Source organism: Manacus vitellinus, unplaced genomic scaffold, assembly GCF_001715985.3.
Source record: "Manacus vitellinus isolate BGI_N305 unplaced genomic scaffold, ASM171598v3 scaffold_14_pilon, whole genome shotgun sequence".
Taxonomy (NCBI): Eukaryota; Metazoa; Chordata; class Aves; order Passeriformes; family Pipridae; genus Manacus; species Manacus vitellinus.
The window spans coordinates 4994755-5021521 of record NW_021939063.1 but is presented as its reverse complement, the minus strand read 5'-3'; the positions used below and the strand labels follow the sequence as shown (position 1 = coordinate 5021521).

At 47.0% G+C, this 26767-nt stretch overlaps 1 protein-coding gene across 2 annotated transcripts in view; it reads right to left on the bottom strand.

Annotated features, from left to right (window-relative positions):
• FRMD4B (FERM domain containing 4B) overlaps window positions 1–24152 on the bottom strand; it is an 81004-nt gene extending 56852 nt beyond the window's left edge. Inside the window, exons 1-4 of one of the 2 annotated variants that reach the window (XM_008925692.3) lie at window positions 23991–24152; window positions 3963–4028; window positions 3256–3350; window positions 1129–1221 (exon numbers count right to left, since the gene is read on the bottom strand). In XM_008925692.3, coding sequence (XP_008923940.1) covers window positions 1129–1221; window positions 3256–3350; window positions 3963–4028; window positions 23991–24152 — 416 coding nt within the window. Of the gene's footprint in view, window positions 1–1128; window positions 1222–3255; window positions 3351–3962; window positions 4029–14044; window positions 14110–23990 lie in introns of those variants that run through there. The other variant, XM_029958370.1, reaches the window with a different exon arrangement.
• Between the last annotated feature and the right edge of the window lie 2615 nt (window positions 24153–26767).

Sequence of the window (26767 nt, the reverse complement as noted above, 5' to 3'; positions counted from 1 at the left end):
AGGTCCCTGTACACCCTGTCCTGTCGAGGACCACTGTGCAATAGAGAGGGCCAAAATAAACTCCATCAGCCAACAGCGTGAATCCCAAACAAAGAAGTGCTCAGGTCACAGGATTGCCTTCACAGCTCTCTTGGGCAGCCACAGGCTTTAGCCTCCCAGATCCTCATCTAACAGTGAATATAGTGAAGAGCCCATCATCCCTTTTAAAATGTTTGTGTTTTTTTTTCTTTCTGTTAGAAGGGTGGAGGGGAAGAGGAGCTCTGAATGCCATCACAAATCAGCACGTATTCAGCCAAAACAAAGTGCCACTTGTTTGCCCTGTTCCCTCGATGACCAGGGCATGGGGGATGTGATGAGACAATCTGCCAATCTGCCTTGGAAGTGCTTCACATAATTAAGCACACAAGGCATAAATTTACCGAGATCTGCAAAGCAAATGAGGTCAGTCTGCTCTCATTTTCCTCATAGACTATAAGGAAAACCAAAAACTCCAACAATATTAAGAATATGATTCTTTTCTGCCTGCACAGCTCTGTTTCATAGGACATGGGTTTTTTTCAGGCCCTTAACCAGCAGAGCTTTGCCAGCAACAGCCTTAAAGTAATGCAATTACATTGGCCAACATCATCATTTTGTCAGGGATTTCATTCTCTCCTGAGGACTGGTTAAGCTGTGAAAGCAAAGAGCCATCAGCAATCCCTTTCAAGTACAGACAACCCCTAAGTAAATAGAAGGAAAAAACTAAGTATGATTGTTTAAATAAACTGTATTACAATTTAGCACACTTAAAGACAAGTCAAGCAAAGAAGGTATTTGAACAAAACAAAACCAACAACAACCAAAAAAAAAAAAAAACCAACAAAAAAACCCCACCAAAAAAAACAACAAAACTCTTGTAATAATGTCCTAGTAACAGTTTAAAAAGTAGCAGGTTCCAACCTACTTTATTTAATAGTTAAATACAAAAGAGAGCAGCACTTATCCAGGACCTAATCTCCTTCTAAAAATAACACTTAGTTTTGACATTTATTTCCTTTATCAAATCTGTAATCAGTTCTTTTAAACAAAAGCCCCTGGTGATAAATAAACCCAAGTGGTAATGTTTTCTTGGTGGAAACAATTACTCACCTAACAGCAAAATACAAAGTTGCCGGCCCTGGTTTCTTGGGCAAGTCATGGTCCAGGACACGATGATCCAGCTGCAGCCAGACACTCTGACCTCTGTGGAAACAGGTTGGGGAGAAGGTGAAAAATTAGGATGGGTGAAACACAGAAATGGGTTCTTAGTGCTCATGTTTACTCCAGGTGTTACTTTTAAAAGTTCAAGATTCAGCTCCAAAGAAGACAAACAGGTCATTAAATTATTTCCTTTTTTTTCTCCTAATCTTCAGATTTTCATACAATTCACTTTTGTTCACCAATGCTCTTTGACTCTCAGTGACTTCCACTGACTTTCTACGTCTAGTGGCAGAAATGGGTCTGATCCTTCTGTTGCATGGAGATGGCTCAGCTCTGCAGTTCCATCCCCACCTCCTCCTATTCTGCCCCTGCCCAACAAACCCCTGTTTCAGGGCAGAGGAGTTTACCAGAGGCACACTCCTTAAACCAGGCAGTTCTCTCTGCAGTGGCTTCTCTGATTGAAATGGGAATCAGCCAGAAAGAAAACAAAAAATCCCCCAAAGGCATTGCCAAGCTGTGGCTGCCCCATCCTTAGAAGTGTTCAAGGTCAGGTTGGACGGGGCTTGGAACAACCTCGTCAAGTGGAAGGTGTCCCTGCCCATGGCTGGATTGGAACAAGATGAGCTTTAAGGTCCCTTCCACCTCAAACCAGACTATGATTCAAACCCAAATAACCTCCCTGAGGACTCTGGGGAGCACAGAAACCTGTGGCTGCCCCGAAAGGCTGGCCATGGGTGCCCTCCAGAGGCCACATGCTCCCTTCCAAGCACCCAGCCCTGTGCCATACACCCAAGGCAGACTCTGGAATCCCACTGGTGTTTCTGGGGAAGCCAACAGCTTTTAGGTAATGCCCTGGGCAGCACTTTAAAGCTCACTGGGAAGGAGTGCCAGCAACCAAAAAACTTTTAGAAAAACTTCATGGCAGTTCTTCCAGGGGAAAAAATAAGCCAAGTGCCAACAGCATCCTCAAGGGATTTACAGAAGATCTGGAAGAAAATATTTTCCAAGAAGTGAAGGGACAAGGATGTGGCAAAAATATTCCAGGGATAGCTCAAGATGAGAGTGGCTGGTAAAAATAACACAGTGTGGGGTCAGGGGCCCAGAGTGAGCAGCTCCCACCAGCTCCAGGAACACCAGCCCTGTCCTCAGGGCCAGTCCTGCACCTGCACGTGGGATCTGCCTTGGCAGGGTGGCCCCAAACATGGCTCTAACATGATCTTTAGGGAAGGCTTTCATCCAGGACTCCAGAAAAAGCAGCAACGGAGAGCAGCAAGAACTAATGTTATTCCCATTAGAGAAGAAGAGGTTTATTTATTTATTAGTGCACAACTCCATGTCCCCACTGCCCAAGCAGCTCTGCTCCAGCTTTTTTGGGGGGAGTCGAAGGTAACTCCTCTGGAGACACTGGCCCTGGGGAGCAGACTCCTGCCTGTGGGTTTTGGTCCTGCACCCAGCAGATGTGGGGAAGCCACGTTTCAGTGCCATGCTGACAGATGAGCCTAAACACCAGCTGGGATTTCAATTAACCCAGCTGACTCTGGGTTCATGCCATGGAAGCAGATCTCCCACAGCACTCTGGAGCAGAGCATCACACCTAGCCCCAGCCAGAGGAAAGCTGTTTATGGGAAGGACTAACATCATATTTTGCTGCTGCTTGGGAAATTTGGGTTTAAAAGACTCAATAAGACATTTGAAATTCAAGTGCAAAGCAAGAGGAGCAATTAATTTTGAAAAATCAATGCAAAACTTTTTTGTTGTTACAAAAAGTGAAGAGGAGGAAAGCTGGGGGTGCTCACAAGGGAAATTACCACTGAATCAGTTTTTTCAGTTGTGAGACAAATATGAAAAGTGAAAGCATCAGGAAAATATTTTGCAAGTATTCTCTGGTTTGTGCCCAGAAGATATTTTCCAAATATTTTCTATTTCATGCCTTCCCCTTTCCTCAGCCAAGCACAAGGTAGGAAAATCTTTTTCAAAAAAGTCATTCTTCCATCACACCAAACTGCCGTGCTGTCAGAGATAAGATTTCACATGGCAATAATCACACAGCTGTCTAAAATAAACGAACATACTTACGTATCATCGATAAAGGTTATCCCAAAATACTCCTTTTCTTTCAGGTTGAAGTGTGAGGCCACCAGATCCAGTAACTCCCTAGACAAAAGTTTGGGCTATTGAAAGAATAAAATTCATTTCAGTCCAGGTTTTTCACGTAAAATAAAATTTTTCTCTGCAAATACTGACATTTAAGTACACATGGCCACGTTAAAACCCTGTTGGACAATTCAATACAGAAGTGGCTCCATCAGACTCAGGGTGTCTCTGTGGAGCTGTGTGGAGTACGGAGAGGCAATTCTGTACTTAATCCATGACATTAAACTGAAGGGCACAGGTTTTCCTTTACCTGGGGGAGAAGGCAGCAGCCCAGGCTTTCCTGCACTTACAGCAGGAGAGATTTTTCAATTGAGAAAATACTCTGTATTTGAGAATCGCATGTTTTGCGTTCTGTTATGGGAATAAAACATCCTCAAACCCACAGACTTTTCTTCCCATCTAAATGACCAAAAAAAACCACCATCACCACAAGGGGTGTGTTTAACACACTTTATGAATTTTGGTGAAAGCAAAAACTGAATGCAGAACTGATGGCAGATTATTTGTTCACCATGCACAGGGAAACCCTCCTGCTAGTCCAAGTCTGAGGAAGGGCCCATGTGCCTGAGCATGCCTGTTTATTGCACTTCTGTGACTTACTCTAGTACCCTAAAGAGTGAGGTCTGTACCTGAACCAGCAGCTCCAAGTTCCTGTCATCGAGGAGATGCACCTGGCAGTGCCGGCCCTCTGTCATCTGCAAAAACAACAACACAGTCCTGTCAGGAAGGATTCCTGGCTGGCACCAGAACACACACAGCTTGGGGACAAGGACGGTGTGGAGCAAGTGTGTAATCTGCAGGGATAAGGGAATTGACTCTGTACTTGAGCCAAGCATCCTTCTCCAAGGACTCAGTCTGGGGAGCTGCCTCAGCACTCTCAGCTCCTCTCAGCTTCAAGCTGGAATTAAGGGTGCTTAGCAGCACTCAGGATCAGATAAAAACAACACAAATGCTGTGAGAATTAAACCTGAGGATGAACCAGCCTGGCCAATACCACAGCTACAAGCAGCAGCCACGGTTGTTTGCTCTGGTGAGGAGCAGATGACCAGGGACCCATGAAACCAAATCTATCCAGGCCTCCCTGCAAATGTATCAGCCCACATTTGGTCCATTGACCTCGTGTCTAGTTGAGATGGAGTCTCAACCAGCACGTTAACATTTTCCCCTGGATAACTTCCATGAAGCCTTAGAAGTCATTGCCTCCATAAAATTCCTATATAGGTGCTGCACACGTCCAGAAGGTGCTTGAACTGCATGATTACGAATGAGCTTTGAACCTCTGATGCTATATCTGAACCACCTATTTTGTGTCCCATTTATCTCTTGCAAACAAAGTCTCTTTCTCTCTTTAAGAGGTGAGCAATTCAGAAATAGCTGCACATTATACCCTCTTAATATCTGCCCTTTGAAATCTAATACATTACGATGAAAGCTTCTACATTATTTAATATCTGTTCTAATTCTGGGCCTTTCAGCAGCTTCACTGAGGACCAGCTTTGCAGTGAGGACCAGTCTCTGGGTGAGAGCTGGTGAAGGAAATCTGGCTTTTATATTTATTCTCCCAGTCTCAAAGTAACTCATTTTCCCGACAGCACAAGTTTCTCGTGGATTACAAATTGTGAGCTGCGAGCAGAGGCTGGGGCTGGTTTGCTTAGACAGGGGCTCCCAGAGGGATTTAACAGCACTGTGAATGGTTTCTCCTTTCACATCCCTCTGGCTCGGCAGGGACAGGGCTGAGCTCTAGTGCCACCAGAACCTCTCGTCACCTCCCGCCCTGGCATGGTGCACACCCAAAGCTTACAGAGACTTAAAAATAAATGCAATTTATACATGACTGCAGTATAACTGAGGAGACCTCCCACCTCCCCCCTGCGCTGCCCCCGTTTGATCGCACGGCCGTTTGTGCAGGGCGGGCTGCTGAGACACAGCCGCCTCTGTCACCAGCCAGCCCATCAGCCCCAAGAACCCAAATTAACAAAGCTTCATTGTTTCAACTAATCGAGTTCATTTAGACCAAAAGCCGAGAGGGAGTGCCCTCCTGAGGAGCTCTGCAAACAGGTCAGAGACGACCCATTTGTGGGCACAACTCTCTCTAGTGTCTGGGAAAAACTGGGCTGCAGCATCTGTGGCACCAGCACTGGCCACGTACAGCACTACTAAATATCACATCACTCACCAGAACAGCAATACTGGTACAAGGACAGTTTGCAGAGCAAGTCTAGTGGAAAGAAATTCCTTCCTTTCCTTTTCTCCCACTGCTATGAACAGGAATTATTACAGAAGTGCCAGATGCAGAGCAACACGTTCTGCACGCAGGAGTGCAGAGCACAGGCTGCATCATCCCGGGACAGCAGTGATGATCTCCATGCAAAAACACAGCTGCACCCCTCGGTGCTGCACCCCTCGGTGCTGCACCCCGCAGAGGATTCACCCCCCTCATGCCCTGCACTCCCAGCGCTTCATCCTTCAGGTTCGGGAAGCAAAGCTGCACCATCCCAATTCCAGCTTTCCAGCACGCTCCCTGACACTTGTCAGCTCTCCAAACACACCACCTAGAGCCCCTAAATCCATTATGATCCGATCACAGGTCCATTTGTTCCCAGAGCTGAAGGTTTGTCATCACACGCTCATAACTAAGTCGCACGTTACCATCAATTAATCATTTCATCAGCGCACCCTTCAAGGTGGAGCATATTTCTGGCTCTGACACACTGTTACCAATCTGCCCCTGTTGCGAAGTGTCTGATCCAATAGTGTTTTTAAATCGTTCCCCATCTGTTGCTCTGAGATAGCACGAGGGTTGCCATTATTTAATTGCGAGCTGCTTTAGCTTTCAGCCAGTGAAATCACATTAATCACTTCTGACTGTTTTAATTGCCTCAGTTGTCTGTTGTTAAGTAAAAAAGGTTTCTATTATAGCAAACACATCCACAAAGCCTTGTGCTGAGAAGAAAGGAAGGTAGCTGGGAGGATTAAAACAAAAGAAATATCAAGTATAGTCTCTGCTTCTATTCAGCTGTCCAAGGTAATTGCAAAGCAACTCAAAAGTAATTAAAACTTATGACACCCCTGAAGATAGGCAAGATATAATTATCCCTGATTTTATTGATGACAAAACATAAGGAAACAGCTTAGAAGTCTGATTTACAGATATAGATACAGACAACACTTAGTACCTGGGACTCCAGGAATCTCATCTCAGAGATCATACAGCCACTTCCCAGAGTACTGGAAAGCTCAGCCAAGAAGAGCAGAAGATGTCAGAGTGCTCAGTGACAAAGTGCCCTGAAATGCCATTGCTGTGACAAACTACCAGCTCCCACCTGTATCCCCAGAGCTCTGTGTGGCCAGAGGCTCGTGTCACCCCAGGAACACTTCGTCACATGGTGGACATGACAGCAATGTCCAGGGCCATGAAATGCCTGTTGCTGGCTGTAGCCCCAAGAAGAGAGGGGGGGCTCTGGAGCTCCTTACCCTTGCTGCTTGCATCCCTCTGCCCCCCCCCCCCAGCCTATGCCTGCACACCTGAGAGCTACATCCCTACTCAGATGCCTTCACCTGGGCTGAGGCACAACGTGGGTACTCACTGTGTGGCACCACAGCCTGGCCAAGGGACGCCAATCTGCCAACGTGGTGACCAGCTTTGCATCTGCAGGCTGCAGGCTCCAATCCCTAAGTAAAGTGGTGTTAACCCAGACAGTCCAAGCCCTTATCCTCCATCCTGCTGACCCAAGACTTCAGCAACCAGCACCCTGGTTCCTGCAGCTGTGCAGGAGCTCACTCCAACTATCCACACCCCATTCCTGATGGGGCAGAGAGCACTTCACTTGGCTTACTCCATTCTTACAAACACAGAAGCAAATCACTCCCAATTTCCATCGCAGAGCAGCACAAGCCCATCCCACATCAGGAATGTCGCCCACCAGAGAGGTCCAGGAGACAGCTCTCCCCCCACATGGACCTGCCCCCCTGTGCAGACAGGGCTCTGATACACAAGGCAGCACTCACATTTCACAAGCCTTTTTTGTACAGGAGGCAGAACCAAAAGCTTCAGAGGCTGTTGCAGCTCCAAGCCCACCTCACAAGCTTTGGAGTGTCAATCCCCTTCCACCAGCCCTGGATGGTCCCAGCACAGTGACACAGAGGTGTGACATGACTGCAGTGCAGCAACACCACACACTCCAGCACAGGTATCAACAGTCAGATCCCCTCCTCTCACCTGAAGAAGAGCTGGAGAGCTTCATAAAGAGAACTTCATAACCATGGATGCATAAGGATTTTGGCCCTGGAAGAGTGCCTCCAGCTCAGTGACTGCAGACCCTGAGCTCTTGAAGCCAAAGCAGCAAAGGACTCGTTTTTAACTCCCCCAGTGACAGTGATGTGATTTATTTCCCCTCAGCACATCCGCTCACAGGCCCGTTTCCTCAGGCTCTGGAAGGGACTCATCCTGGCTCTCAGGGCACTGGGCTCCTCAAAGACCCAACACCCTGGATGGAGCCCTTGCTGATACATTTTCTTTCATCTTTAATTCAGGACGCCTTGCTAATCTGAACAATGTAATTGATTTTCTATGTGGCTGGACCAATCCATCACTGTCTGGCTCAGTCAAGAGCTGGTGTGAGCAGTCTTGAGATATATACACACACACACACACACACACACATCTGTTTTCAGCTTATTCTCATTGATTTTGCATTGTCTGTACAAATGAATTTTGCTATATTTTAGCAACATGCCCCCAAATTGGTCTTCCTAGCAGTTATTTTTAAAAGCTTTGCTAATACTTAAGCAATTATCCAGTAAAAGAAGCAGCAGCACAAAATTCATGAAGCATCCCTGTATCTCATCTCATTCCCAGTATGAAATTAGCAGAGAGGCATATTTTTGGCAAAACAGCCCTATTTTTGGCAAAACCATACTGGATACTGGGTACTTATTGCTTCCCAAAGTCACTTTCGTGCTCTGCACACAAGTAAGTAATAAAAACTCAAAAATGGAGAGGACTGGAAAGGAGACAAACACTGTCCAATGCAGAAGAAGTTACATCAGAATACTACAGCTCTCCTAACTCACAGGCAGTGGGCTGTCAGCAAGAATCTGATTTACCCAAATCTTCAGTAAAAAAGGCAGATAGTGAAGGAAAAGAAACACACAATTCTCAGAATATCCATGTGTGGAAATTAAAGCATAGGTTGAGACTGTGATTCTACACTGCAAATTAACATTATCATAAAGGTTTCATATAGCTGGAAGAAGCAACATTTTGCCCTCCATTTTTTGTGACAAAAAATAAGAAATCCTCCATCTAAAATCATCGAGGTGGATTTTCTAAAACATCCATCCTTTAAAAAGAAATCAAAAAGGCAGAGAGAAAAAACCTACTTCTTGGCTACTTAAACCAATTCCCTATGATATCCTGAGCCTGAATGTTTATTTGGGAAATAAACCATATGCAGGATATTTATGCTATTTTTCTTGGACAGAAACATCCTCCCTATTCGAAGCTGGTTGTTACATGCAATATTTTTAGACATCCATGTGTGTCATCAAGTTAGGGAAAAAATAAGAAAAAGAAAAGAGTAATTAGACAGGGTGTAAACAGGAAATCTCAAAAAAAAACTTGAGCCAAAAAAAAAAAAGCTGTCAGAATAGCACATCTCATGAAGGGCAGCTTAGGAATGGGAATCATGAAGGGTTCAAGTCAGAAGCAAACCCTCTAATGTGTTGCTTTTCCCTCCAGGCCAGATTTCTCCTCCCAGAACTGGGCAAGCTACAGAGAAGTCGCTTGGCCATATCTGTCACTGACTTCTATTTTTAAGCCTTTTTTGTTCTAAGAAGGTCTGGAGTCTTCATTCCCAGGGAAAGCCAAAGAAAAACAAAAAAAACAACAACAACAACCCAAAAAAAACCCCAAACAAAACAAAAAACAACAACAAAAAAAAACCCACAAAAAACAAACAAACAAACAAAAAAACCAAAAACAAACCCCCCAAACTCTCACAACTCTTTGGACAAAGAAGGAAGGATTATACATAAGTTGCACATAATTAAGACAAAACTGGGAACTATTTCTACCACTGAAATGCTCAGAGGTCTGTCTATGCCTCCCAGCTGTTCTCAACTGGGGACATGCCATGATTTGGGCTCAGCAGCCCACGATGCACTGATGGGTACAACCAGCTAGCTTAGGTCTGGCCCCTGAACATGCACAGCCTGATCAAAATATGAAATCAGATGCAAGAATGTATTCCAGCATGGAGCTTGCCCTAACTAGGCACATCTCAAGAAAATAAAAGCCTTAGCTTTTCCTTCTGGAAGGAAGGGGCCTGCATGCAGCTGGGGGGAAGAGGGAAAAAGTTAAAATGGTTTAAATGACCTCAGAGTTTCCTGGTGTGTCTGTTGGGAGAGCAAAGCTTCATCATATTCCAGCACTTGGAATCGCTCAAAACTTTAAGGAACAAGCAGAAAAATAACAAACAGAAGTTTGGGTTTATACCAGCATTTCTAAGGAAGCTCTTTAAAGGATCTGCAAAGGTTTCCAAAAACACCATGATGCACATTTTGTGGAGCCTGTCTGCAGCTCACAGACCCTCCTTGACCAATGTAGGTGCCTGTCACCCAGTGTCCCAGGGTGGGAGGTGCTCAGGGGGAAACAGATGAGGATTAGAAATGCTCCCCTGTCCCACAGGTGAAGATCTGGGAAGCACACCCCCATCCCACCCCACTGTGTGCTTCTCCACCACCTGCAAGAGCTCCCAAGTGATGCCTCTTCTGCATGGCTGCCCTCCCCTTACAGTGTCCTGGACTCACAACACCTCCTGCAAAACACCACAAGTCACTCAGGGCCCAAAAACTCAGGTTTTCCCAGCCTCTGCTCACACCAGCCCAGGCAGCCAGTGGGTTCCTGCCAAGGCACAGAGACACAATAAATCCACTGTGATGGCAATGGCAGTACTACCAGCTTTACAGGGACAGACCATGTCTCCAGACATACTGCCTCTCCTTCCTAATCTTTAAGTAATAAGGAAATCCTGGCTTCAGTGTAGTCAATTAATTTTGCCATTAATTTTAATAGGGTCAAGATTTTGCCTTAAATCATTTGTTATCTTACTATTACCCTTTAACAGAAGCCAGTATCTGCTTAATGTTAAATAGCCAGCGATGCACTGAAGTGGTTGGCTCCATCTTTCACCCTTTGTGCTATGGCACAATTGCCCAGAGAAGCTGTGGATGCCCCATTCCTGGAACTGTTCAAGGCCAGGTTGGATGGAGCTCTAAGCAACCCGGTCAAAAGGTGCCCCTGCCTGTGGCAGGGGGGTTGGACCTGGATGATCTTTAAGGTCACTCCCAACCCAGGCCCATTCTATTGCATCTCATCAGGGTGACTCCAAGTGCCACCCTCATCATTCCAAAGTGCTGCAGAGCCCACCCTGGCTCTTCACATTCCCATCCCTGCTTTACCCACAGCAATTGCAGGGACTGTACAGAGCCATTCCCAGCCTTGGTGTTCTTTCTCAGGACCAGCCAGGCAGGGACAGATGACTGAATGACACGTACAGAAACGATGTTTTATTTCTCTCCAGCCTGCCTCATCTTAAGTGCAAGTTTTGCACTTTGATGCCCCTTTGATGATGCTTTACATGGAAATGTTGGCTCTGCTGAAGTTTGGCAGAGAGTTAGAGATAAAACACAGCGTCTGGAACAGGGGGCTGAGAGGCTCCCCGGGTTGCATGGCACCTTCCTAAAATAGCCATGTGAACTGGAGATACGATGAAAAAACTGGCTCCTGCAGAGCATCAACTGACTTTCATGTAAGCCCCACCAGCTGAGCCAGTGAAAAAGTCTGGCAAACAAGCAGCTCAAGTGCTCTCCCTCACCGCAGGCACTCTGGCTTGGCAGGGCCAAGTGCCAGCACACTTTCCATGCAGTTCTGCTTTTTCCCATTTATTCTATTATTTCCTCATTGCAGGGGATGGCAAATCTAAGGGACTTAATTTTCTCTATTGATGGTTTGTACAGGATGACAGACACAGCCTCTTGTGGTCATCAGAAAGATCCCACTCATCGGAGCAGGTCGTGCAGCTCTAAATCTCCTCCTCCTCTCCCAAAGTTCTCAGAAATAATGATGAGCACATTGCAATAAAAAATCCCCAAAACTAAAGAGCAGTGATAAATTAAAATCCAGGGAATCAATTAATTCAATCATCCTCAAAATGATAAATCCAATATTCCAGCCAGGAGATAAAGCCCTTTGCCAAGAGCAAAATATAAGCAGGAGAGTTGCTGCTTCCTGCTCTCTACCAGAAGCAGTCAATGTAAAAAACTCACCCCTCTCCTCCCCACAAGGAAATGTTGCAGGGTAGATGCTCTTCCTGATGCTACCCATGGTTGTTTCCTGTACTTGCTGTTGCTCCAGCCCACGTGGGGCTGCAGGAGATGTTCACCCATGACCTGTGCACGCTCAAGTGCACAGGCAGCACTGGCTCCCATGGCAGGAGGCAGAGGGACAAACTGCTGCAGAAAAGCCTTCCCTGGCTATGCTGGCCCCAGACTTTCCAGCTGACAATCAGCATTCAGGCAGCATTTCACCTCTCCTGACACTGTCAAAGGCCACAGGATCTCACTGGCAGTGTTATCACAGATGCTGAGTCCCTCTGACAGAGGGGGAGAGGTTAGCCATCCTCTTGAAGGAACAGTCCCCTTGCTGCATGAGTATTCTCCTTAAAGGTGTCTCATGCTGAAAACTGAAGTGTTTCTCGAACATTTCACAAGTGTTGATGTACCATTCCTATCACTTTGCAATGTATTTAAAACAACAACAAGAAAAGAAAAAGCAGGCAACTCTAAAGCTACAAAAAAAAAAAAAGAGGAAAATTAATAGGAAACAATCAGTACAAATATCAAGTCAATGAAATCCAACATCTGCTTTCCTTGGCAGAACACAGCTAATAAATTTGTGTCTGGTGGAGACATACTTATCACCAGCAGTGCTGAGACACTGCAGGCAGGTCATTACCGCACACAAGCCCATGGTGATGTTTTGTTCCAGTGCAATCTCCTGGGAATTCAGAGGAAAAAAAGATCCTGTGGGATCAGAGAGTTTTCCTGATGTTCCCTGACAGAACAAATGCACCAGCAGCCTGGGGAAGGACACTGTGTGGAGGCAGCAGCACCCTCTGTCCCTGGACGAGCAGTGCCCACCGTGGGGCAGGACTGGACATCTGCCCTCCCGTGACCTGTTCTGACCTTCACTCCTCAGCCAGGAGGCAAAGCAGTTAAGAAGCTCCTGCTTCTTTGCTTAAGTCTCTACAACATGAATCTCGGGAGATATTCTGCGTAGAGCTTCTGGCAACTTTTTCTGTGTTCTACCCCACCCCAGAAGCCATGCCTGACCCACTTGAACAAACTCTGCTTTTCCTGTAATGGGAATAGTTACAGAAAACTAAAAATCACCCTTACAGAGGGGTTTCCCATCTCAAGAGACCTGCATCCTACCCTTGATGCCTCTCTGCCTCTCCTGAACCCTGAAGATTTCCCCCATCTCTGGTGGCTTCTCACAGGATGCTCCTCTGTCCCCCCCACACCACCTCCAGCTCATCCCCCTGGGTTGGGTTTTTGAGGGAAGGTTCCCGAGGCAGGAGACACAGGCAAAGCAAGCTCTGACCAAATATCTGCCATCCTCTCCAGGCTTGTGCTTATCCTACTCCTGGCCTTTTCCAGCCACTCACACTTGGCAGCAGACCCTCAGGAAACCCAGATGCCAATCTTGAAAAGACATTAGATGAGAAGGAGATGAAAAATAATTTTAAAAAAGGCTATAGCTCAAGTCCACCTGCATTGCCTTTGAATCTATAACTTTAAAAATCCTGAGCCTTCTGTAAGAAGTCAAAATAGCAGGCAGTGGGCTGGAGCAGGCAGGGAGCAGGGCTTCTGTGTGGTGAGGAGAAAGCAAGCCCAGTGCCAGCACCTTGCCAGGCACTCAGGGGGGCTGATCTGGGAGGCTCCACACTCCACTTTTAAAGCAAAACAAGTGTCTTGGATCACAGACTCTTTCTCAGCAGCCGTTACCCAGCTCCATGTGCACTGCTGCACCTCCAGCCAACCTCTTCACAAGGCTTTTTTGGGGGGTGAGAGGGGTGGGGACCTTCTGAGGAGACATTTAATAGTTGCATGCTGAAAGGAGTTACTGTACCAGGCTCCGACTGCCTTTTCTTGGGACTCATGAATCTGTGCTTTGTTCGGGTTAAGTCATATCTCAGAGCAGCCTATAAGAGTAATCTCTGAAAAGAGGTTCTCTATAACAAGAAGTTATAGACCTGCTCTCCAGCTACAGCAAAGTTACCAGAATCCAGCATGGATTTAGCCCTTTCCTAAAGCAGCCAAGGCAGCACTTACAACAAAGGCAGGAAAAAGCAGCTGTAAATGCTGGGATAAACAAACAGCCCCTTATCTCCACAATGGAGTGCAAAATAAATTTTTATGGAGTGATCCTTCAAGGCAAAGAGAAGAGCAAGCAGAAAGGTTTCAGCCTGTACCACCCAAGTACCCCAAAACAAACTCTCTTTGCTCCGTGTTGCTTTCTGGCTGCCGGTTCTCCTGCGCTCACAGCCCCGAGTTCTGCACAAGGTTTAACTCGGGGGCACACTTGAACAACACTAAACAACATTATCCGCCACTGCTAAACATCAAAAATTAAAATATAGCCTCTTACCTCCACGTCACACACCCTGCTGGTTTAAAAGGACTGAAGAAACTCAAGAAGTACTCACAGCGTGCATGTGCTAAGCCTTCATGTTTTCTGTACATTCAAGCTGGGGGAAGAAGGGAGACACGATCCCGGGCTTCTTCCGTTGCCATATAATCTGAAGGAAGTGACCTCTGCATTTGTTGCTTTGATTACAGATTCAGAAACAAAAGCCCTTCCACTGTGAGTCAGGGGACACAAGGGGTTGAAATGTGATTGTTAAAAATGGAGGCGAGCTGAGAAAGCGTTACAATTGCGGGTTTTTTTCCTTTGTAATATTAACCCCTTTAATGGTGAAACAAAACCAAGTTAAAAACCAGCAGCTACCAACTGAAGGCACATCACAGATGCCAGTCCTGAGGCAGTGACACCTTGGTCCCTGCCAGCCCCTGCACCCCAGCACACAGCTGAGGAGTCCCACACCAACAGCTCTGTGCTCACTGGGGGCTGCCATCACTCCTCCAGCTCTTCCACCCCACTCATCCAGGAGACAGAAGGGGCCTTTTCGTTAAAATTTAGCACAGTGAGAACTTCAAGTCACTCCCACTTTCAATCCCTTGGAGCAAGGCTGAGCCCTGCGGCAGCAGGAGCCTCTCTGACCCATCTGAAGGGATAGAGGAATGGAGATAACCAGAGCCTGTCTTCTCAGCACATCCACCCTCACTTCACACACACACCTCCACAGACCCTCCCTGCAACAGACACCCCCAGGTACAGCGTTTCACTGGATTTCTCCCAAACTCCTTTCCAAAGCATGGATTTGCTGTCTCTGATGTGGGTGCTGCCCTCTGGAGAGGGAACCAGGAGTGCAGACACAGTTTATGCCCTTGGCCATCAATCTGAATTTGTCCTGGGATCAGGGCTGGGCTCCACGAGTTTACTTTGCTACTGGTAGAGATGTAAGAGCAAATCATCTACCTGCTGTTCTGCTGCTCCCTTTGCAGGCTGTTCTCTGTGTGCAGAACACCGAGCTGCACTTCGTCTCCCCGATTTCTTCTCCTCTGACACATCAACCTGCAAGGCTTCACACACCTCTAGGCTCTGACACAGCAGCACTAACTGTGTAATTGTGCCAGGCAAACAACTATGTAACACTGCTTTTACTGCAGACAGAAAGAACAGAGAACTGTGCACCCAAATTCAGGAGGCTGCAACCTCCAGAGCCCCAATGTGACCTACAAGCCTGGTACACAAGAGGCACTCGATCTCACATCTACACTATTACATGCAGCTACTTCAAAATCTAAAACACAAATCTGTTCCTCTTTTACAAGCACAGCCCAGGATCATTAATTTCCTTTTATGTGCTGTTAGGACGGGTACCCAAGGTTTTAAATAACACCACTGACTCACATCCTCTGGCCACACAAATTACAGTAGGAAAACTGATGCCAACAGAACAACCCACCCCAGGACCACAGCATCCAACATGGGCTGGGAGATACAGGCTGGGGGAGCATCACAGAACATCAACAGAGCACAGGAGCACCAAAACAACCTCACCTGAGAGCAAGAACAATCTCTTTTGTTTAGTTGGATGCTCTTATTCAGTTATTTATGCTCCTAGCTGAGTAGTCACTATGAACACAGAGGACAGACTATGAAGACCTTTCCACCCCAACTTTTATAATCCAGGGATCTGTTTTAATAGAAAAAAAATAAGTTCAACACCTGGAACAAACTAATTTGCTTGTGTTAGAATGGAAAGCAAGAACCTCAGAGTCAAACTTCTGAAAGCAACACTTTAGAGGCACAGCTCCTACTTCTTAGAGGTTCCAAGCCCTCTTGGTCCAAATAAAGTCCCCCAGACAGGAGGCTCTGTGTACTGAGTGTTTGAGGCCAACAAGGGGCTCCACGAAGCTGCAGAGCACTGTGTAAATCAAGAGCCTTCCCAACCCTGCTAGGGAGGGAAGCAGGGCTGGTCCACCTGATCACACAGTGATTCATCCCAGATCCCCTCACCTGGGGCTGCCTTTCTGAATTACCATCAACCCAGACACCTCCAGAGGGCAACTTGCCCTAGTTACCCCAGACACCTGGGATGCAGTGAGATGCCAGAGGTGTCTCGCTCTCCTTGTTTAATTCAGAAGAACTAGCTTTGATCAAACATCCACCTTTTAAATAGCTGCAGACAGAGAGTTGTCTCTTTTTTCCCCAAAGTTACTTTGTAAAAGCCAACGTTCTCATAGTCATGAGACTACAAAAGCTTTCCAAGCAATGCTCAATATCACAGGTTTCATAAAAAAAACATAAGCTGGCCCCACATCAGGCAGGAGGGTGCCAAGTCAGGTCCAGCCAGCTGGTCCAGACTGCACCAGCAACCTAAGGGGTGGCAGCCCAGACAGTTTTGGGAAAGGATTTCAGAGCAACAAACTTGCATTTGTCTCCAAAACACAGACTCCAAAGCCCCAAAAATAAGATGGAAAACAGACAGTGAGTCATGTTTCCTTAGAGAAATGACGTGAAGGTTACCTGGGTGGTGCCAACTTCTGCCCTGCTGGGATAACCACAGGGACAGGAATAGCTGGAGGAGAAGAGCACGGCTGCTCAGGGGATCCAGGGCTCCCAAACAAACACAGACCTGAGCTGTGTAATTCAGCTGTACAGAAAACTTGTCTAAATGAATAAAATTAAAAGTTTAAAAGAAATACATTGCACCCAAAGGAGGTGGGAAGCTGTTGGGAGTTGAGCAGGGGGAAGTCCCTGCAACTCTGAGGCCCCAGAACAGCTCCGAGCTGGGTTTGGGGATGGCAGTGCCAAACCTCAAAGGGTACACGACCCTACAGCAAATGCAGCACACCCCAGCCTCTCTGATAAGGTGAACAGATGCAGTGTGCTTGATATGAGAGAGGAATTACTGCCACTTTCCCTATGGCTTAGCAAACACCACCGTTCACACCTGCTAAGTGTGCCTGCCCAACCAGATTCCCCGTGGGCTTCATCTCCTCCAACATACTTGCCTTCCCTAAACAACTGTGGCAACCAAGCACGTCCAGTCCAGCAGCAGCCAAACAACTCAGCATGACAGGGTCCTCTTTGCCTAGGGAAGCCACCTTTCTAGAAACACTGTTCCCCTCATTCTTTTTCCCACCTATCTCCAGCCTCAGTTTTCCTCTCCCACTGCACTTCTGCTGCCTTTTTTTCCTACCTGTTCACTTTCCCATACTTTTTCAAGTTTGTGCTCAGTTTGGAGCATTGGGGGTTTTGACATAGATCTGAATGGGGTCAGGATTATTATTTTTTTATTCCTTGGTCTCTCCCCTCTCTTTCCTTGCTCGCACAGCATGTGCTTCTCATGCTACGTAATTCTTGCACTACTCTCTCCCACTCTTCCAGCTTAACTCCCATCCTCTAGCCCTTTGCCTCCCTTGCCCATGCACAAGCCAGTAAGCTGCCTGCATGAGACACCAACAAGCATGGCTCTCTCCAAACCACACACCCTGTGCCCAGCCCACCTCACCCTACCCAAAAACCACCAGCCCCACAAAAGGTAAAGCCAGGATGCTCAGAAAACAGCACGTAGCCAGCAGTGCCATGGGCATAAGTGCTGTGTGCAGTGACTTCACCATCACTATTCCCTGCTCTGCCACCACCTGTGCACAACAGCAAGTGGGGAGATGCACAGTGGGGCACCCATCACTTGGACACCCATCACCAGCACAGCACCTACTCCACCTCAGCTGGAAAAGCAATCACAAATGTCACAGTCTTAATCCTAATGTTGCTTGGACTTTCAGTGATAGCTTTTAATGGCTAAAACCAGCACATTTGGGCTCTTCTCAGCATTTTGATGACCCTTACTCTCCTCATCTCCTTCCCCAATACACCACTGATGCATGTTTAAATGAATGATAGATCAATTAGTGGGGAAAAGTGTACATGTGTATTTGTGTGTGGGAGGGTATTTAAGCTAATATATTCCAGCACTGATAGCTTTATCCTCTTTGCAGTCCCTGAGAATGAACTGGCCTCCATCTGTACAGAAGATTAGTAGAATTACTAATCACTAATTATGACTCAGAGGTTTTAAGAGCAATGCAGACTGTACAAGCATGGCCTGATTTTTAGAAAATGAGGAGACAAAGATAGCACAGCGTTATTTTAAGCACATGGACAGTCCATCCAAGATCACAAAGCACTGCACTGACAGCGCTTGCAAAAGGAGTGACAGAGAGCTAAACACTCAGAAGGACAAAAATTAAGCATGTGCCTGAAACACTTTCAATTTACCTTTTCACATGGTTCTTGTCCAGTCAGAGAGAGCTCACCAGCCTCTCTGCACAAGACCAAACTGGAGATTTATCCAGGCAAGCTCATACAGTGATACCTTTGTACAGGACTCTGCTTCTGAGAAGTGGTGCCAGCGACATTTGAAATCTAACGTATTTGTGAGCTGCGTCAGATCGAAGAAAAAAAATATTTATACAGGCCCAAGTGGCTCATGAATAGAAGGCACTGTTTGAAACTGGCACTGCGACACCCTGAAGGAAATGAGATGAAGTTCACAGTCTGGTTGTGAAGTTTGTCTGTGAGAGAACAGGGAGAAGCGGTACAAAAATCATAATTTTTTTTGAATAAACTCTCTCAAACAGCAAACGCTGTATCATGAGCTCAGATGAAAATATGTCTGGCAGAGTGCTTTGGAAAGCTGCTGTTGGAAGCACATAGAGCCAAGATTAACTCTAAGCTGTCAAGAGGCAGTGCCCAGAGCCAGTCCTTCCTCAGCTCTGCTGGAGGCTCCCCCAAAGTCCCAACCACAGGGACACCTCCACGTGTCCTGTTTGGACATGATGGGGGTTTTAGCAGAGTCAAAGCTCTGCAGGTGACGTATGAGCAGCATCAGAGCATTAGATCAGATCCTGTAAAAAGGAAAACATCTGGATGAAAGCAGTCAGAGCAAAGCTTTTCCAGGACAACCGGTAATCCCCAGTGCGCAAGTTTAAATCGTTGGAGGGACACAGGCACATATTCTGTGTCCTCTAAAAAGGACTTCAAGCTCCCTTTGGAAAGTTCTGATCCATCAGGATGCTACAGATCTTTCTGCTGAGCATCACTCCTGAGGTCTGTCTGGTGTGGAAGAAGGAAAGCTCTGCCCTGACAATGCAGCCCCCACTCCATCCTCCCCCTCACTGCTCCAGCACTGCTTTTTATCACTGTGAAAAGAAAAGGAAAAAAGGCACCTCGACTTGATGTCAGCATTTTTTATAATGAAAAGTTAAGGTGTGGTAGCAGAGGAAACGTGGTGCTCACTATCCAAACCAACTACGTTAGCACCAGAGGAAACAGAAGTCAGCCACTTCCTCTCTCGCTCCTCCACCCCAGGTACTTATGGGCCAGACACACGTACAAAGCTGATTTATTGTGCTTCATCAGCAAAATTTTTTCACTTCACACAGTGGAAGTGACCTTTCAGAGGCTAAAAAGCACTTTGTCCAAAGGCCCACACGAAAAGTTCACACTTTTACACCAGAATTTATTAGCCAAATTACTAGTGTAACTGGTAATCACAGTTATTTGTAAACTGCTTAGTCACAGAGATGCACTCACACTTGATTTCACATCCAGCAGATCAATCACAACATGCCATTGTATTCTGCAGGGAGTCTGGAGACAGTTTGCCTGGTTTCTCTTCCACTTTGTGTAGAGCAGACTGACTGACACACATTTAACCCTGACACTAAAGCATTCACTTGACCAGTTTTTAATTTATAGAGTTAGTTGCATATAGACTTTGATGCAAAGTTTCATTCATGCTTAGAACATAATGAGGAATCATTGTGCTGTGGGATGTATAGGTGGAAACTGGCATTGACACCTCAGGGGAAGACTTGCACCAAGATCTGTTAGTGTTGACATCCTAATGAAAATCAGGCCAGTGGTAATACAGCTGACTGAACACGGGATAGATGTCGATCCTCAAAGTTTTTGGCTTTGCCACTGTTTATTAACCTCATTTATATAAAAGTTTCACTTTGTTTTACTGCTCTATAATTAAATCTAAGACAGGTGGCCTATAAAACTAGCATGTGGAGAGCCCTGCAGAAAGCTTTCTTTTGGGAGAGCATCAGAACACCTAGAAATGCCATGCTGTCCCATCTTGGACAACAAGAGGGGCTCTGGGATGACCCCCAAAGCCCAGCTGCAGGCCACAGCCCCACAACAAAAAACAGCCCAAACTCCTTTCTCTGGCAGGAAACAGGAACCCTTGTGTGAAGGCTTTATGCTGAGTTGTCACCCAGGACTTTTTCCAAGCCCTAACAGCCCCAATAACTCATATTAACTTGCTGCTGTTAGACAGAAGACTTGCGCCAGCTTTTCCATCAGCTGTCTCTGTGAATCTGTTATTTCTAGGACAGGTTTCAAATGCTCCCTGCCACGGACAAGACAATGTTCCCTGGCACACAACCCAAGCTCTCAGAGGATAAACTCACAAACTGTACAGCCCCCTCACCCTGCCTGGGTTCAGGGGTTATTTCAGAGTGAAACAGGACACCCAACAGTGCTCTGGCTCACAGGCTCCTCCAGATGAATAGGCTGTGGGCAAACAGGACATCTGTTCTCTTCTGGCAAGCACCCTGGAGCAGGGACCAGGGAAGCACCTGAGCTTGGCTTGCAGGGCTGGGGCTGAAGTCCCTGCACCAGTGATCAGGTAAGACCTTGGAAGGTGTTTCCCACACATATATGCCAGAAACACAAAGGGTAAGGAGAAGGTGACTGGCAGAGGCTGGTTTGTTCATGTTGGGGTGGGTTTTAGCTGTACTTAAAGCTGCTAAGGCAGGTAAGGGTTTTATGCTGGCAGAGAGGATTTCAGCCTCCCCTGGCCAGACGGTGCAGCCCCGTGACCACCTCTGCACCTGCTGGCTTCAAAAGGCAGAGGTGGGAGCCTTGCACAGGCACATGAAGGTGTTAGTGGCTTCTCCAGCTGGGACTTTAGCTCAGATCTCCCATGAGGCTAGGAAGTATTTTATATATTTTAAAATAGCAGAAAAAAAAAAAAAACCTCACCAGAACAACAGATGTAGCAGCCTGGGGAGAAGGAATTCTGCTGGCTTTCCTTTCACCACAGTAATGTACTGATGATTAAACAGAGTTCTGCTAGCAGTGTCCAACTCACCCGAAAATAGCCACTTGCCCACAAAACAACATGAACTCCAAATACAGATCAAAGCCATCTGAAGTCTCCAGGGCTGAGCAGCAGCACAAGCACCTGTCACCTCACCCTTCCCTGCTCATCGCTTGTATGTGATGAGTAAAGCTCAGTGACCAAGTTCTGCCCTGTTTCCTGATCAGTTATACCATGTGCAGCCCAAGGAGTCCTCAGAGAGGGCAAAAGTGTAATTTTAGTCAGAAGAGCCTGCATATAAAACCAGTGTTATTTTTCACATCTGGAATAGGAATGCCAAGGAGTTACAGAAATATAAGTGGTCTTCAAGAAGCCAGGCTGGGAAAGGACTTGGTTAACCACCTATCCAGGTGTCAATTTTAATAAGAACACAGGGCAAAAAGGTGCTTTCATGTGGCTGCACTAAGTACAGGACTTGTAGCAAATATCTGAGAGGACAAAGAACATCCCTGGCAGGTAGAATAGTGCTGTTACACCCATTATACAAAGAACAGGGGCACAGAGGAGGAAGACAGTCTGCCCAAGACAATGCAGAATCTATGGTAATGATGGGACACAATCCCATGCCCAAGATTAGAGCTGAGTCCCAGAGACACTACAAAATCCACCTCCTCAGAGAAACAACCCCACAGAGAGCTCTGCACTGCACGTTTTGCTCCTGCATTGCTCCACTGAGCCCAAGGTGAGCAAGTGTAACCCAGAACAGCTGTATGTAAAGGCCACTCAGCTACAATCTCTAGCTGTTTCCATAGCTTAAAGTGCCTAAAAAAAATTGAAAAAAATATATTTGATTCAACTTCTTGCAGGGCTCTGGTATCTAACCAGTTGGGTGACATTTAATGCTGTGTACTCAGTCCTGCACTGGCTGGATTCAGCCAGAGGTTTGAGTAGCCAAGACTCCAGCACAAAAAGTCAAGAGTTACGCAACCCAGCAAGGAAGAGCTGCAGGGCATTCTTTCAGCCATCTCACTTTAATACATCCCAAATTACCACTAGGAAATTCCTGATGTTAAAATGTGAGATTTGCCTTGTTCCTGCTGGGTTTCATCTCCCGGGGATGACCCTTGGAGCAGTGAGTGTGGAGCAACAGGTCCCTGTATGTCCCCAGCAACCTGGTTGTGACAAGCTGTGGGCAGAGGGGAGAGGGGAAGAGGCACTCCCTGTCCACTCCCTTGGCTCAAGGTCTGCCTGGAAAGATGACAGAAAGACCAACCTCCTCTCTTTACCTATTTTCACTTTTGGACACATGCACAAGTCAGTGATGCTTTTCACAAAGACAAGATTAACCTACAAACAGCAACTAGGACACAGTAAGTTTGGGCAGAGACACAGTCACACTTTGTTTTTGAAAAAATCTCTTTTCACTTCAAGCCAACTATCGGAGAATGGCAGCTGAACAGGCTGAATACAGCTGTTGTCAGAGCTGGTCCTCACCAAGCCCTTATTCCAGCCTGGGAGGGATGGAGTTTGCCTCCATGGGGATGCACTGGAGAGCAAAGGCAGTCTGAGCTCCACACTCTTTATGTGATGGACTCCAAAAATAAACACCCATGAAGTACAGGTGTAGCTGTGTTTTATTTATAGAGAAAGCAGAGCACCAGGACTTCATCCCACCACATTTCTTCAGCTCAGTAAAGATGGGCAAATGAGGAACAATGATGCCTTTACTCCTGCATTCCCTAACTAGTCATGATCCATATTCCTCAACTGACACCCGTGTCAGACACATCACAAAGTGTTTACATCCATCACCTGTACAAAAATGCCAAGATGCATTCCAGCACTTGGAAGCAGTTCTGTCACTGTAAAGCTGTTCTCCCATTCCTGAGCATACCTTAAAGCTAAATAGCAGCAGATCCCTTCAGGATTAAATAGGCACAGATGTCTTGTTAGCATGACTTTCCCATGGAAGTTAAATCTTGATGCTTCTGGAGAGCTGTCTGTTTGCTACGAGCTGTGTCATTCTCTGTATTGCAACACACCAGGAGGAGGGAAGAAGTTGTTTTGAAACATTCAAGTAATGTAGCAAACACGCACACTGACACTGGGACCCTGCACGCAGCACTAGTTTACACGTGAGACAGATATAGAGACACACAGAAATAAACAACTGCCAGCAAGAACAGACTCCAAGAAGAGTGGCACCACCCTCACTGCAACTGGATACCAGTCACTGCAAGTATGGGTTGTGTTTCCTGCCTGCAGGAAGGGGAGCCCCCCAACTGCTGTTCCAGGACTCATTGCAGCCCCCCCAGGCAGAACCACTTTGCAATGCAAAAGACTATCACGTTACAAGTTGCCACTATTCAGTGACACAAACACAGCAGAAAAGGCTACAGCCAGTCTCTCCCATGGTGGGGGGGGCATTGTGCTCCCAGTGCCCGATGGCAGCACAGCCAGAGCTGAGCTCTGTCCCCCAGATCTTAGTGCAAGGATGGTGACAGCAGCAAGAGGGGCTCCGAGGGGCTGTGATACAAGGGGGCAGCTGGCTGCCAAAACCCACTTTTAGATAAACTGACTTATAAAACGTATTTGGCACAGAAAACATCTCTCCCAAACCCTGAATTCAGGCACGGCAATACCGGACATCAGCATCAGCTCAGACCCAGGTTAGGAAAGCTGAGTACTTTCCCAGCTCTTGCCTCGATGCTCTTCACCCCATCCCGTCCCCGCCTCACCGCGGGGTGCGCACCGAGGTACCGCTCTGGAGGGCGAGCACGCACCCGTCAGGTGCCGCGATGCTTTTCCAAACAAAACCTGGGGCGATGACCAGGGTGGGGTTTTTTTTACCTGGTAGACATCCCGGAGGCCACACCACGCTCGCAGGGCTTGCCGGCACGCCCGCAGCCGGGCCGCGTACCATCGTCTAAGCGCTGCCACCGTCACCGTCCACACGAAGCGGCTCCCGCTGAACAGCAGATCCTCCACCCCGCACATGAACACCGAAGCCATGAGCTGCTCCGCCGGGAAAACAAACCCCCCGTCCCGGCTGGCTCCCGCTGCCTCGCTCAGACGCCTGGCATGACGGCAGCCTGGCTTTATACGGCGGGCGGCGGGCAGGGGTGTTGCACAGAGCCAGGGTCAAGCCTTAAAACAAACTCCTCTTTCACGGCGCTTCCTGGGCAGATTCCCAGGCATGCCCCGGCGCCTGACGCCCAGCCAGCGGCTGCAGTAGCTCAGCCCTACCAGCAGCTCACACAGCAGCCTTGTCCTTCTTAGCAGCTTATATAAAGCTCTGTTAAGCTCCAGTAGCTACCACTATGTTTTCTAATTAAATTTTAACCCTTTTGCCATGTGCCCTGACAACAACCCCATTTAGGCGCTGCGGGAGGAGAGGAAGCCGCTCGCCGGCGTTAAGCGCTGCCGCACTTGAGTGAGCTGGGCAGGCGCTGCACACACACACCCGGCGCTATCTGCCTCCGACACCTCATTATCTGCCATACAGGGAACAAAGCTGTCATCGTTTTCTCCCGGCTGAGCCCGTGATCAAATTATACACTAGAAATCCTACTTGAAAAAAAAGCACCTCTGGGAGCCAGCAAGTGGAGGAAAGAGGGAAATAAAAAGAGCTCAGAATAGTCCTGCAGAAACAGAATCATAGAATACACCTTGGAAGGGACATTAAAGAAAATCTCGTTCCAACCCCGTGCCCCGGGCAGGGACACCTTCCACTAGACCAGGTTGCTCCAACCTGGCTTTGAACACCTCCAGGGATGGGGCAGCCACAACTTCTCTCGGGCTCCTATGCCAGAGCCTCATCACCCTCACATCACCTCTCAGAAGCACTAACTTCTCTTCCAGCTCAGAATGTGGCAAATACCCACAGCTCAGAGCCATCTCTGTTCAACACTTCCCTCTCAGTTGTTGCATCGTAAGGGTTAAACACCCAACACCTGCTAAAGTGATGATTTTGCTCTATGCTCAAACTAACTCCATTAACACAGCACTTGCTGCATGAGAAAAACAAAGCTGCATGTTCTAGTTGAGCTTTTTGAAAGCAGCCTACAGCAAATAAACACTGAAATAATAACCCACAAGAGACTCCAGCCTTGCCTCAAGTCAGTTTAAAATTAAGCAGCACCCTGCCCTTCTGGGGCTTAAACTGTTAAATGCTGCCAAGCCGCACCTTTCATTTGTGAGCTCCTTCCTAGCACAAGCTAAGGGAGGGTGGAAGTCAAAGCGTGATTAATCTTTTTTAAGACCCTCTCAGAGGATTTGACACTTCCTAAGCTTTTTGGGACAGAAGCCATGGGGAGCCCACATGCCACCATCAGCACCTTGCTGAAGAAACTACTCAAAGAGCAGATTTTTGGCTAAAAACATCAGCAAGACAAACCTGTAAGAGTAAACTCTCTTATGCAACGAAATGATCGGAAAGGGGCAGGAACAGCTTGTATAAAGGCTGGATGGGAGAGGTAAATCCCACAGCACTGCTGGTACTGCTTCCCCAAGGGCACTGCCTGCCTGTCCCAAATGCTCCTCCTGGAAGGAAGACACCTGCATGCCTGTAGCACAGTGCAAGTATTCACAAATCCCATTTCATTCCTTATTAATCAACCTTCTCCGTACTGCAGGAGCCGACGCTCATGCACAGTGAGCTCCGGTGCCGTAGCTGGGTGATGTAATTCTGCAGACAGAATGAAAGCTTGTTTCATTCAGGCTTTAGACCTGTGTCTACAAGATCACACGTTTTACTTTCACGCATAACGGAGCAAAAGCAACTCTGCCCCTCTTGGTGCTGGTATCCCTTGGCTATGCTGTTGCCAGGTAGGTTCAATCCCTCCGAGCCTTACTTTCACATGGGGAAAACAACAACTATATTTCAAATGTTATTAGAAGCTGTTACAAAGTGACCTGGTGCAGAGAAGGGTATGGCTTCTTATAACAAGAAACGAGTAAGAATTTGGGCTCTACAATGAAATCCAGCACCAATATTCCCACCCCAAGGGTTTTATCACCTTTTGGAATTACTTAGAGCCTGTAGCCACAAGGAAATCCTCCTCCTCCAGTGTTGCCCAACACTGCTCTGTGTTTGGAGGACTTCGACATCAACCCATGTACGAAATAGAAAAAATTTCCATCTTCCACTGGGAGAGAGTGGTGACAAATATCCACAGGGTTATTCCACTAACCTAAGCCAGTACCAGCTTAGCAGTGGGTCATTGCCATTCCCTCACAAAACACTGTTTTGGAGAGGAACCAGTCAGGAAGATCTCCAGTGGCATCTGCACACTGTGGTCAAGTCATATCCAAATTTAAACACAGATTAAAAAAAAATTAAAAAAAAAATAATCCAATTTTCAAGTTGCAGTTCTGAAAGAAAAGAAAAGGAGCTTTGTAGCTAAAGAAACAGGGCAGGGAACAGCCCCCTGTCCTGCGCCAGGAAAATCCAACCAACCCACTAGGAAAAGTTTACGTGGGTCTGCACTATGCCTGCTGTCCTCAGTGCCTTTTTGTTTTGCCTTTGTTTCCCCCCCCATCACCTAAACAGATTGAAAAATAAGGATGGTGAGGCTTTTCCTCCCCTCTAACAGAGCACAAGAGATTTCTGGTGCAGTTTTTTTGTT